This window comes from Pyrus communis, chromosome 10, assembly GCF_041283825.1.
Source record: "Pyrus communis isolate YQ-2024b chromosome 10, ASM4128382v1, whole genome shotgun sequence".
Lineage (NCBI taxonomy): Eukaryota > Viridiplantae > Streptophyta > Magnoliopsida > Rosales > Rosaceae > Pyrus > Pyrus communis.
Genome location: NC_142574.1, coordinates 4,026,403 through 4,041,167, shown reverse-complemented (window position 1 = coordinate 4,041,167; position 14,765 = coordinate 4,026,403). Strand labels below are relative to the sequence as shown.

The 14,765-nt window shown below is 36.1% G+C and overlaps 1 protein-coding gene across 1 annotated transcript; it reads left to right on the top strand.

The window, feature by feature from the left end:
* Window positions 1-5,798: 5,798 nt before the first annotated feature.
* LOC148693394 (uncharacterized) lies at window positions 5,799-6,858 on the top strand. Its single transcript, XM_088678742.1, has one exon. It carries the CDS (start codon window positions 5,958-5,960, stop codon window positions 6,576-6,578), a length of 621 nt encoding a protein of 206 aa, XP_088534868.1. The 5' UTR covers window positions 5,799-5,957; the 3' UTR covers window positions 6,579-6,858.
* The last annotated feature ends 7,907 nt before the right edge of the window (window positions 6,859-14,765 follow it).

The following is a 14,765-nucleotide window of genomic DNA, read 5'->3' as shown; positions in this document are numbered from 1 at the left end:
GTTCTTACTTTCATATTGAATACGATTTAGGGGTGGGTAAACGAGTATAGGAACAGTGGGTCGGGACGGGTACGGGTCGGTTCCTAATTTTAGAAAAGAGAAACGGGGCGGGGCAAGGCAGGCCTTTGAAATTTTCAATTTAGGCTAGTTCCTGAAGTATATGAATCGCGGATACCCCGACCGACTTGTTTGTAATTGAAATGGACGGACGAGATTGATGAGTAAGCTACCATCTCTAATCCGAACCGTTAGTTTTAGTTTTACCCTAGGTTCTCTATCTTTCTCGTCTCAAGCCCTCGATTGTGTCACTGGAGACTAGACCTCGAACTCTCTCTCGCCGTCAGCATGCGTCATCCCCTCCCCTCCGTCACTCTCCGTCAGTCATCTCCTCCACCATCCTGAGTGTGATCTTGTTATTTTCAGAACAGTTCAATGGGATTTAGTAGCTGGGTGAGAATCCAAATGGGTAGCGAACTGTTTTGGCAGATTTTCCCGATCCGCATGTAGGTATGAAAAATCTTCTCAATTCTCATTCTCTCATGCTTTACAACATCACCGTCGTCGGACTCAAACTTCGAGTTACCGGCTCCACCTCCACCACCACCTTCGGAGCTCAACAACCCTCAAGAACCGACCCATGCGCTGCCTCCACTTCCTCTATCAGTTCTCGACAACCCCAATTCCTTCGGTAACCTCTGATTCTCATTAATTTTCGATCTTTTAGCTTTCTGTTGTGATGGTTTTGTTCGAGTTGCGCATCAAGTTTTGATATGTTTTTCTTATGAAGGTTGTTTCTGTTGTGATGGTTGTTTCTATTGTGATGGCTTTTTCTTATTCGGGTGCACCAGATTGATTCCTTGGTGACAATGCTACGCTGAAGCTTCAGATTCAAAGGCGGTATGTTTGCATTTACCTTCTCTTCAGATTCAAAGACTGTAACTGTTACAGTCTGGAGGATTTACTCAAGATGTCGGCAGAGACGCTAGGGAGGGGAATAAAGAGGATGACAAAGACAAGACTTTAGGCGTGAGTGAAAATTTGGACCCATGGGGAGCCGTAGGAGCGGGCCCGTTTCAACAGTCCAGGTTAGGTTTGGATCCTATTTTGAAAAATCCAAAATCCGCCCCACCCCGCCCCGTTATATTTACAAACAGGTTCGGTTCAGTTCCTTCAATTTTGGGCCCAGCCCGGCCCGTGCCCACCCCTAATACGGTTTATTCACTGTCACTTCCACAATATTGAATGAATTAATGCCTCTTATGACAAATTAACGTCATGCATTAATCAATTAGTTCTGCACTAATTAATTTGTTAAGGAAAATGGAAAGGTTCTTAAAGAGTGATTAAGATATATAGATGAATATGTGAAGGTACCAGCTACCTTTGATTAGAGGCTACTTAATTCTGAATCAAAGAAACTCTCTCTCTCTCTCTCTCTCTCTCATGTCAATTTGTTTCCCATTAATTCTGGCAATTGAAATATAAAAAGTTTAAAACTCAAAATAAAACAGCTTAATTCTGAATCAAAGAAACTCTCTCTCTCTCATGTCAATCTGTTTCCCATTAATTCTGGCAATTGAAATATAAAAAGTTTAAAACTCAAAATAAAACAACTTAATTCTGAATCAAAGAAACTCTCTCTCTCTCTCTCTCTTTCTCTTTCGCTCTCTCTCTCTCTCTCTCGTGTCAATTTGTTTCCCATTAATTATGGCAATTGAAATATAAAAAGTTTAAAACTCAAAATAAAACAGCTAGGTTCGATTAGTATTACGTTCTAGTGGTATTTTTCTTCATTTGCAAGTGAGATTTTATGTTCGATTCTTGCCAAAGACGAATTTGAACCACATTATTGATGGCCTATTGTGATGCTAAATCCAATCATTTCCACTTAATGTAAATAATATCATTGTTCAAAAAAACAAAAAACAAGAAGGACAAGGATTGTTTGCCTTCCCACTTCTGGTGCCCTCCCGTGCCCTCCCACATCAACATTTTATATTACTATTCATTTTTGTCTTATTATCTCTATAAAAAAAACAATATAAAATGTTGACGTGGGTTAACCATGACTATGCAAAACAGGAGGGCATGGGAGAGCAGACAATCCTTGTCCAAACAAAATACAAAAAACAAAAAACAAGGAAAAGAAGAAGAAACATGGCATTGAATAGGTGGATCCCTTAAAGGAACACAATGATCTTAAAGAGACATCTAGGGATTTGTTAATCAATATAATTATTTGATTTGAATCCATGCCCAATGTCATTCCTCCCTACTACCCCTTGTAACCCCACCACAGGGACCACACAATACAATTACAAAATTATCGTGGTACGAATTTAGTAGAGGAAGAGGGAGACCGACAAAGAGAAGGGCTTAAAGAATTTATGAGTGATATATTTTTTAGGAAAATTCATGAAAAGGGCTTGAAAACTTTGAGTTTGATAAGGACAAAAAAAAGGGTAACATTATCAGGTTTGTTAAAATGAACAGTACTGCGAGCTTTTCGTTAAAACTCCCTTTTTTTTTTTTTTTTTTTTTTTTTTAATGTATTGTGCTTTTTATTTAGGTTTTTTATACTAGCACTCCACAAAATGTTGAATGTACCTTACATTAAAATTGAATATTAAATGATTAATTTACCTTACTATGCGAGGTAATTTTGACTTTATTAGGTTTTTAAAAATTAAAAAAAAAATCTAAATACATCTCAAATCACTTTTAACGTATTATTTATCTTCTTCATCCGACCCTCTATTGTTGAACAAAAACCTAACCAATGAAACTACAAACATGTTGATTGAGAAATTATTTTTGACGAATGAAACACGAAATCGATGTTTCGGAAGCTTCACATGAGGTAAGATTTCATATTTTTTATTGTTTTAGTGATTTTGACGACATCGATAATTATTTAATCTTGCTTTTGCTATGTTATTCAAGCTACTATGTTCGTATTCATCTTTTAGGGATCACAGAGATTACATGAAGAATTAAAAACCTAAATTACTACCAAATATTAAAAACAGACGACATGGGTTTTAATGGTGGAACTAAAAACAACCCACATATGCTTCCCAGACAGCATCTTTTGTCAAAATTCTAGTCGGCATTTTTTGTCCAAATTAAAAGCTTTATAAGATTTGATAAATGTATAGAAAATATGGGGTGCATGTTGAAAATGTGAGGTTTATATTAAGAATGTGAGGTGTGAGGGTATTATGGGGAAGTATGTGGGGTGTATTAGGATAATTTTTCATTGCAAAACCAAATTTGGGGTGTATTAAGTATGTGGGGTTTATTCAACAATTTGTGGGATGTTAATATAATAAGCCTTTATTTATACTAATAAGAGAGAGAAATTTACTTCTCAAGTAATACAAGTGTGTAAATACTAAAATAAGGACGGCAACACTCCACTTTGAGTGTTTAAATACTAAAATAAATGGTGCATTGGGTCTTCATGTGATGATGTAGAATTATTTGATGAAGTGGTCTCATTTAGTCTGCACAATGAGCGAATACGACTCTAAAAAATAAAAGAAAGAATGAATAAGTAGTAAAACTTACAAAACTTGGCTATGGTAAAACCGTATATAGGATAATACCCATAATCAAGAGAAATGTGAGAAGTTGCATTACGTCAAATCTAAACGCATTCGGAACACAAGTAGAATGCACACAAGGTATTACCATCCTAGGGTAGGTGCCACGTTAAAACCTTGTCAAGTCACGAAAACTAGTGGGAAAAAAAAAGCTCTAAATCTTAGTGATAAAGAATACATTAAGGTCAAGTGAGTATACTTTTGAATGCTTACCCTGAATTTAACAAAACTTCCAAATGAGAACTACAAATTAGACAATTTACGCATATTAATTCCTCAGACAAACTTTTGAAAGGAAAACGTTGATAATGACTTTGTGAAGAGGTTGGCAAGGTAGTGTTAAAATAGGATGATCATAGATTGGATGGAAACAATGAAAATATTTGAATGTTAGTTATAGAAGACCCTTCTCTAAAATTCTTCAGTTTGTTAGCGCATCAATGAGAGCGTGCTAATAATGTGTTGTAGTATGAAATTAGTGAGCAAAGAAAGGGGGAGATCAACTAGGGAAAGGTTTGAGGAATTTGTAAGTAATATTCCTCGTACCTTATGCCTTTATTTTATTTTATACTAATAGGAAAGAACAAAATTTGCTCTCCAAGTAATACAAATTTAAAAAGGAAAGATCTTCTAGATTTCGGTTCCTATACATAATCTCATAGGATTTCAATAATTACACTCCTAATGCAATTAGGAATGCAAAAGAAAAAAAACATGGCTTTATCGTCACCACATTGGTACTCAATTTTCCATTTTATTTGGTATCAAATTGCGATTCACATGAATCAAATTTAAAATTTCACATAATGAGTCAACTATAGTCATTATCTCTGCGTTTTAGTTTTATTTATTTTTTATTTATAACAATACGTTTAATAAACAGAATAAAGAATGAATGAGAGAACTTAGAAATAAGAAAAATAAAGAAGGAGAATCAGATTAACTACCCCTATCTAGTTGATCTGATTACTAATATTTAGGTATTTGACACATAAGAAAGTTTCGAAATGAATTGATTCTCATTCCTATATTTTAATAAGCCCATTTCAATTTCCATTCAATAAACATGCCTAAGAGTGAAGAATATGAATTAAACCACACAATAGACCAAAACTCGTCATACACTATATTGAAACATAAGACCAGAGGCAAAGCCATGCTTCGACCCCAGATGGCCTACCCCCCTCCTGGGCAAAGTCAGGTATAAAGCTATATACTAGGAAAAAAATTGTTGCAATAGTTTCTCAACTATAACTGAATTGGAGTAATGGTCCCTCAACTAAAAATTCATGACAGTTGGTCCCTTAATTAATCAAAATGTGTAGCTACGGTACTTTTTGTTAACTTCGTCCAAACTTCTGTTAAAATGAGTCATGTGCCACACACGTGAAGCTAAATCAAAATGCAAATATGAAAAAAAGAAAAGAAAAAAAAGAAAGAAAGAGAAACTTGTAGTAATGGTCCCACGACTTTAATTTAATTGTAGAAATGGTCATTCCCCGATGACTCATTTTGAAGGAAGTTCTGAATGAGTTTATGAAAATGATCATAACTACACATTTTGATGAGTTAAAAAACCAATGATCACGAATTTTTAGTTGAGGAACCAACGCTCCAATTAGATTAAAATTGAGAAATCGTTGTTACAATATTTTCTTTACTAGGCTTTGATTTAGCGGGTTTAAGAAAACTTGCTACTGACATATAGCTTGTGGATCCCACCCCCCAAAAAAAAAATAAAAAAAATATTGAAAAATGTAAAAAAAGGCCAAAAATATTTATATAATAGGTTGCAAAAGATATCAATGGTTGACATGGTAATTTTCCTCTATACGAACCACAATAGAAGAAAAGGGTTGTTTTCCACACATCCCTTTTTACTTCTCACACATCTCTTGTTGATTTTTGTTCATTGATCTTCTTTAATTCATCCGATCCGTCGGTCAAAAATTAAAAAAGTGTGTGAGAAGTAAAAAGGAATGTTTAAATATCACACCCCTAGAAGAAATTCAAGTATGGAATCATTTTCTTGGTTTATGTCTGGTCCTCTCGCGTATGAAATCTTCAACTTCGCCCTAAGACCTTACACTCACATTTAAAAGAAAAATAAGTACATGGTAATCATAATCGACAGTCCTTGTCTGTTTCCTTACTTTGTCATATTGATCAATTCTGCTGGAGTCGTTTTACTAGTTAATCAAAATAATAATTCATAATCATCATTAATTATTATCTTTTAATAACTAAAGAGACAGTGGGATCTGTACGTAGCACCATATATTTTTATAGACACGGTTGGAGAAGGATGAATCCAAAGATACCAAACAAGTAGTGCTACTCTCCATATATCATATGGAGTCCTCCTCACCTACTGATCATGCAAGTGGTGGCCAATGCCGTACCCAAATTGTCTCAAAAAAATGTAATTCTATATTTCCATCCATGAAGAAGTATCAACACTCTTCTCAAAGAACACCGTCATTTTCTTCCTCATCATCCTCGTCTTCATCTTTCGTATCGTCGTCTTGTAATCTCGATCGTGATTCTTCTCCTGCTATTAGTCCAGCCACCTCGCTTCGATTTTCTGGCGTCCCTTTCTCTTGGGAACTTGTTCCCGGAATTCCAAAGAAACCTAGCAGCAGCAACAACAAGATGGAATTATTTTCCTCACTGAAGCGCCTCCCACAGCCTCCTGCCAGAGTCAGTAATCAGAAAATCACCTCAAAAAAGTTGATCGTGGATGATATTCAGGTGAGACACAGCAACTCCAAGGGCAAGGGGCATACAGCTAATTATCTCCCAAAGGATCCGTTCTTTGCGGCATTGGTTGAGTGTTCCAAGGACGACGACAGCGACGACAATGATCAAGGATACTCAAGTGGTGGTGCTGCCTGTTGGAACCTAAATTGCTTCTGCTTCCAAGGATCGAAGGCAGCAAGTGAAGGTCCAGTGGATGAGTTGCTGCTGAGTTGAAGAAGAAAGAAGAAAACAAAGGGTTTTTAGAACCTAAGGGCTAGTTTTTATTTAAAGCTTTTTGTTTATGTGAGTGACAAGTGTACACTCTAGATTAGATCAATTAAAACTCCAATGAAGGGCTAGCATTAAATCTGGAGAAGAGTAGGTGAAATTCATAATACATATTTGTTCCCTAGCACAATTTAGAGATAAGTTTGTGAGTTGGCAATGTACCAAAACCCTACAGGCATTCTCTATATAAATGAAAATATGGCTAATGCATTTGCACAGCCTTGTAGTCTGTAGCCGTCAAAACCTAGAACATTCTTTATTCCATTTTGTCATTTTAAATCCCTAAGAAAACTAATCAAACAGTGACACAATGGTGGAGTAACAGAGTGGACACCAGATAACAAGGTTAAGAAGTGACAGGGGGATAGTATACCTCTCTGGAGTTCAATGCATTCTGTGAATATATAGGATTGGAGAAGCAACTCACTCACTACTACGAAACCATTTATTAGTGTCACTATGATAACCGTCAAGAAACGTATATTACTGTCGGATTTTAAGCAGAAAATGGATGCAGTGGCTGATATAATAAGCGAAAGAATTGCCTGCATCAGAAAATATATAACCGACAGAGAATATATTAATAATAAATAAATAAGAGCATTTAATTTATGTCGGTTAAAACCAACAGAAAATATACAACTGATAGGACTTCTATCGGATTTAACCGACAAAAAATTTATCAATAAGAATAAATAAAAGCATTCTTGTCGGCTAAAACCGACAGAAAATATATTAATTAAAAATATATATACACCCCATTACAAACTGAACATTGCCACTATTCTTACTGATCAAAGACAAAAATCATCCAAAAAGCACAAATTGAATATCCATTGCTCTAAATGAAAATTCCAGTCAAGTTCATAACATAAAACCTAGTTCAAATTCTGCAACAAATTTGGGAAAGAAAGAACGACAATCCGGAAAGTCTAAATCTAATTCCTTTCAACAAGTAACAACTTCCTTAAATGCCAAAGATTGTTGCCTAGTTGAGAACTTTCTTGGTCTCTCTCAGAATCCTCTCTCTCTCTATCTTAGCAGAAAAAGCAAAAAGATATCAGCCTTTAATCTTCTGCAAGCAAAACACAACCTACAAAATTTTCTGATAATCAAACTCCAAAAAACAGAGCAAGCATCGAGATTGCGCTATCGCTTCCTAATCTGAAACGTTCGGAATTGTGACAAAATTGGCCATGAAACCAAAATTAAAACCCTCAAAATCCAATAATTTTACAGAAATTTTACACAATTGAGAGAAGAAAAGCAAAAAGCCCTAACATCGGAATCAACAGATCTGAGAGAAACCCTAACAAAGAAGACACAATAAACACACAGAGTTCCACGGCATACCGTTTGGAGATGGACACGGAACAAACAGATTAAAGAAGCACGACGTCGTTCCATATTTTGTTTTTGACGACAACATGCAGAGTTCCACGGTTGAGAGATGTGGGTTCAACCCCTTCCAGTGGTCATAACGGTGAAGCTGTGGAGCTCTCCTCACTGCGGTAGTCGCACAACTGCCTCTATTGTTTACCAGAGTCCCAATATTCCATCTGCATCGACACAGCAACTGCCGATACTCCCAAAACCCACTTTCAATTAGAGGACTCCATCCTCCCAAATCCCAAACGCAACCGCTGCTATCTTCTTCTTCCTCCTCTGCTATTACTTCGTCCGCACAAACCATCAAGCTCAGCGAATTCGATCCACCGCCGAGTTGGGCCATCTCTCTCTCCTCTTCGTCCTCACCACGGTAAGACGCAATAAACACACAGGTATAAAGCTATAAAGCACAACTGGAATAGAAGAGAAGTAAGATAGAAAGAAACATTATGGAAGCAGACGTACGTGAAGAAGCATAAGCGAGAGCGCACTCGAACCAGAGCTTGGCCTTGCGCTTGTCGTCTTCGCCCTCGTCCTTTATGAAGTCAAAGAAGCGCGGAGCCGAGAACTCGTACGTATCGTCGACAATCATCCCCGTCGCCATCGGAGCCTGCGTGTTGGGTTCTTGGTCGGTCATTTCCTCGTTTTCGAAAACTTGTTGTTTGGAATTTCAGAGGAAGAATTGGAAAGATCTGGAAGATTAACGAAGAAATGAATAAAGAATAATGAATAAATGAAAGAGAGAAAGACGGAGATAGATCGTCTGAGTGGGTGCAAGTCTGGCGGAGTGAAGTATAAAACTGATAGAAACATCTTTTAAAATAAAAACCGACATAAAATTATTATTACTCGGTTATAACCAACATAAAAATAAAAATAGCAGCTAAAATCCTCCAAAATTCCCTCCCAAAATTTTAAATTCCCCCCAAAGTTTTGTTACGATTTTAAAAACTAAAATAATAATTGTTTGGTTTAATAAATAAATAAATAACATGTATTTAAATAGAATACATTTTTAAAAATTAAATAAATATTTGTTTGGTTTAATAGATAATAACCCACATAAAATATGCGACAAAGAAACAAAAAAATAATTGTGCAATAAAAATATCATCACACAAACTAAATATTGTCTAATCAATACTTGAAAAACATAAATAAAAATTTATCACAAATTACTTTTCCTACTTCAAAATTTAGGCAAATTTAACGGAGATATGCATTCTACGAAACTAGTTTCCATGATCTAACTGTCAAACTTGTTTGTGGATACTACAAGATTGCATACGTAAAAAATCACAAAAAAAAAAAAAAAAAATTCAAAGATTAGGTAACGGAACAAAAGTTTTCAATGGTTATAAACGAAAATTCACAATTTAATGGTTATCTTTGCTCTGGTTTTGATGATTTTTTTACAACTACACTTCTCGACCCTATAAGAATGCAATGAATGAATTCGATCTTCAATTTAAAATATTTACACTGGTGGATACCACAAAATCTTATTTTATACTTAATGGAAGTATAATATTAACTCTAAGTGTTTGTTTAATCTACCGTTTTGACGCGATATGCATTCTACGGAACTTTTTTCAACAATCCAGCCATTAAACTTATTTGTACATAATCCAAGATTGCATACGTAAAAAATTGTAAAAAACAAACATTCAGAGATTACGTAACAGAACAAAAAATTTCGACGGTTATAAACGAAAAATCACAATTTAACGGTTATTTTAGCTCCGATTTTAATGATTTTTTACAACTACACTCCTCGACCCTATAAGAATGCAATGAATAAATTTGATCTTCAATTGACAATATTTACACTAGCGGATACCACAAAATCTTATTTTATACTTAATGGAAGTATAACATTAACTCTTAAGTGTTTATTTAATCTGCTATTTTGACGCGATACACATTCTATGAAACTTTTTTCAATGATCTAACTGTCAAACTTGTTTGTACACACTCCAAGATCACATACGTAAAAAATTACAAAAAAAAAATCCATTTAGATATTAGGTAACAAAACAAAAGTTTTGATGGTTATAAACGAAAAATCACAATTTAACGGTTATTTTAGCTCTGATTTTGATGTTTTTTTGCAGCTACACTCCTCGATTCTATAAGAATGCAATGAATGAATTCGATTTTCAATTTAAAATATTTACCCTAGTAGATAAATCTTATTTTATACTTAATGGAAGTATAATATTAACGCTTAAGTGTTTGTTAAATCTATCAATTTGATAGGATATGCATTCTACGAAACTAGTTCCGACGATCTAACCGTTAAATATGTTTGTATATACTCCGAGATAGCATGTGTAAAAAATCACAAAAAAAAAAAAAAGCCAGAGATTATTCTGGTGGCAGTCCAAAATTTTGCTTTGTTCGTGTCGGTTATATCCGATAGGGCCATGAGTGAAAAAAAAAAAAAAATTTAAAACACATGTTTATTTATTTATTTATAATCCATATAACATTTTAAAATAATAAAATCAAACATGATAGAGTACACCAGATGTTCATGTGTGTTTATGTGTCAGACAATGTGCTTTGTGACGCATTGAAAACAATTGTTTGAATTTCTTTGTATCTTGTTGATTGCCTGTGAGGGAGCATAATCCTTATTACAAAAATGATAAAGCTTCAGATTGTAGTCTGTTGTTATTATCCTCTTAGAAAATTTATGGCTCGTGGGAATTTGGTTCATTAGACTTTAGGGTCATGAGTGAAAAAAAAAAAATATTTAAAATATGTGTTTATTTATTTATTTTAAATAAATATGACATTTTAAAATAATAAAATTTTTATTTCTGTCGGTTATAACCGCCAGAATACTAAAATAATAATCGCCAGAAAGTTAAATAATAAAATAGTCAATTTTTGTTGGTTATAACCGCCACCATTAACTTAAAACCCGCCAGAATCTGTCAAAAATATTTATAAAAAAAGATTCAAAAATATTATCGGATATAACCGATAGTATTTTTTTGATATCCGCCACTAAATATCCACCAGGAATTTATGTCGAATATAACTGACATGATTTTTCTAATATCCGTCACTAATTAAATGATGTGTCAGATATAATTTATCCGACATGATTTTTTTAATATCCGCCACCTATTCCTTCTGGGGTGAAATAGTGAATATTGAAGTGTATTTGTTGAATAGGTGCCCTACCAAAGCACTAGACAAGAAGACAACATTTGAAGTTTTCAATGGAAGAAAACCATATGTGAAGCACCTGAGGGTATTTGGTACAGTGTGTTATGCTTACATACCATAACAACTAAGGCAGAAACTGGAGAAATCAAGCAATAAATGTGTTTTGTGGGGTATGGTGCCAGTGAAAAAGGGTACAGGGTCTTCAATCTATCAACTCAGAAGATAAACCTATCTAGGGATGTTATCTTTGATGAAAACTCCACATGCAATTGGGAAACAAGTGTAAAAGAGAAAGACGATGTCTCTCAACAACTTGATCTCAACAATAGGGAAACTAGACAGCCTATTGAGACCCCAATTCAAGAAGAAATCACAGAGAATAGTGAGACGCACAAGACTCCACAACAAGAAAGCATGAGTCCACAATCAAGTCATTCCCAGATTACAACACCAAGCTTAACTCCAGTGAGATTGAAGAGTCTGGAAAACATATATGCCACTTCCAACTATTGTGTAGTGGAACCAAAGAGTTATCAGAAAGCTGAGAAGGATAAATCTTGGAAGAAAACAATGAAAGAAAAACTACAAATGATAGAAAAGAATGACACTTGGGAATTAGGGAATCGACCAAGTGACAAGCCTGTGATTGGAGTGAAATAGGTGTATAAAACCAAGTTAAATCTAGATGGTTTTGTGCAAAAGAACAAGGCCAGATTAGTAGCTAAAGGCTACTCACAGAAACCAGGTGTGGACTTCAATGAAACCTTTGCTCCAGTAGCAAGGTTAGACACCATAAAAACTTTGATTGCCCTAGCAACTAAAAAGGGTTAAAAGCTACATCAACTGGATGTGAAATCTGCATTTCTAAATGGAGTGCTAGAAGAGGAAGTGTTTGTGGAACAATCTCAAGGGTTCATAAGTGAATAATTCCTATATAAGGTGCATAAGCTAAGAAATGCACTCTATGGCCCAAAGCAAGCTCCAAGAGCTTGGTACAGTGAGATTGACTCTTATTTCATTGAGAAAGGATTTCAAAAAATTCCTAGTGAAGCTACCCTCTACGCCAAAACAGAAAACAACAACAAGACACTTATGTAGTCTACACTGGAGATGATGAAGCTATGACTGCAGTATTCAAGGAAGAAATGATGAAGAGGTATGAGATGACAGACCTAGGCCTCTTACATCACTTCCTTGGCATTGAGGTAATTCAAGAAGCAAACTACATCTTCATTCATCAGACAAAAGTATGCTCAAACATTGCTTGAGAAGTTTGGTATGAAGGGCTGCAAACTTGTCTCTACACCCGTAATTGTAAATGAGAAGCTTAAGAAAAATAATGGAAGTGAAGCTATGGATTCAAGTCTCTACAAAAACATTGTTGGCGGTCTATTGTACCTAATTACAACAAGGCCTCACTTAATGTTCTCAGCAAGTCTACTTTCAAGGTTCATGCAGAATCCGACTAAGATACATATGGGGACTGCTAAGAGAGTGTTGAGATATGTGCAAGGGACACCTGACTATAGGATCAAATATGAAAATGGGAAATCAACTATCCTAATTGGATTTTGTGACAGTGATTAGGGTGGCAATGAAAATGATTGCAGAAGCACACCAGGGTATGCATTCACTTTTGGTTCAGGAGTTTTCTCTTGGGCATCAGTGAAACAACAAAGTGTAGCACAGTCCACAGCTGAGGCAGAGTATATGAGTGGCTTAGAGGCAACAACTCAAGCCATGTGGCCAAGATTTATACTCAAGGACTTTGGAGAATTGCAGGTTGATGCCACACCGCTTCTGACAACACCTTTGCAATCACAGTGACTAAAAACCTAGTTTTTTCATCAGAAAACAAAGCACATAAAAAGGAGATATCATTTTACCAAAGAAGCATTGCAAGAGAACACAAACAAGCTACACTACTACAAGACAGAAGATCTAATCGCGGACATTCAAGACCCTCTCCAATTCAGCACACAAATTCAAGACCCTCTCCAATTCAGCACATAAATTGCCCTGCGCAAACCTTTTAAACATCTTAAGATTTTTTTATTTTCTTTTTCCGCCAAAACACCTTCGGTTTGGATAAACAGCACTGTGAAGGTAACCGATGACATCTTCAGTTTGGATAAATAGCATTGTTACCGTAGAATCAGCTGTTCCCGGAGCACCTTCAATTTGGATAAATAGCACTGTGTCGAGGCTGACTGGTTATCTATCTAAGTCTTCGTCGAGAAGGATTTTCGAATACTTATTGGCAAAGGTCATCTCATTAGCCATCTCGGCGAAGTGAAGTGTTACAGGTTATTACGTTCGGCTCATCGAAAGCTGAATTTGATATTGAACTTCGCAGAACTAGCAGCCTTGTTTTCAAGCTCAAGAACCTGAAGGTCGAGACGTGTTCCTTCCTCAGCCGCAGTTGCAAGATCAAGAAGTCAGTAGTACGTTCAACGTAACATCCACAAATTTTACTCCTCAACCGACGAGTTAGCACGCCTCGCATCAACCGAATGACGTAGTTAGCTCATTAGTTACTGTGCGCCACGTAGGCTTAGTAGTTTTTAGGGTCAACATTTTGGCACGCCTAGTGAGACCCAGTGCTAAAACTTTGGAGTTCATGACCATTAAGACACGGTCAGTAAAAAAGAAAGCAGTCATGGAAAAAACAAAGACCGACCTGCCGGTTCAAGGCTCTAGAAAAGATTTGTCACAGGCACAAAATCCCCTTATTACTGTGACACCTGAAGCTGCAAATTCGATGCACCGAGAAAAGGCAGTTTGTCTTTGCGGCCAGCCTCGCAACACAGAAATTCCCAACAAAATGATAGGCATTTTAATTGAAGGGACAGTGGAAGACTGCGACGAAGATGGTGGGGATGGTTCTGATCCCCCGACTAAGTCGTTTCTTCGAAAACGACTTGATGAGCAATCTCGGTAGGTTAAGCAATTGGTCGGCCAAAAAATGAACAGTTTGCTCGAGGTAATACAAAGTAATGGTGATACACACACTAGATTGCTTGAACTATTGGTCAATAAAGCCTTCGAAGATAGACACGCCGATCAGCCTCGACAATTTCCATTTAAGAGTAATCCACTGCAAGCCGAGATAGGATCCGCTCGGCTCCAACCGATGGACCTAGGAAAAAAAAAAGAGGATTAAGTAGTAAATCAGAAGGATCCGACCAAGGAATGGAAACAATACCCGTCAATATGATTGAGGTCCAAAAGATGATCGATTCGGCCCTAAAAAAAGGGTCGAAGTTCCCAAAATTCATCTATCCATACCCAGCTTATGTGGAGAAGTTTGAATATCCTAAAGGCTTCAAGATCCCAGATTTCAGCCTTTTTGTTGGAGAATCATCTTTGTCTTCGTTAAAACATGTTGCTTGGTTCACTGCGCAATGTGGAGATGTTAATAGCGACTTCCAAAAACTGCGACTATTCAACTTCTCACTAGCAGGTTCAGCATTTGCTTGGTACATCAAACTCCCGCCTAATTCCATCCACAGTTGGGAGGAACTGGTCGAAAAGTTCCATGAACAATTCTATCAGCCGGGGATG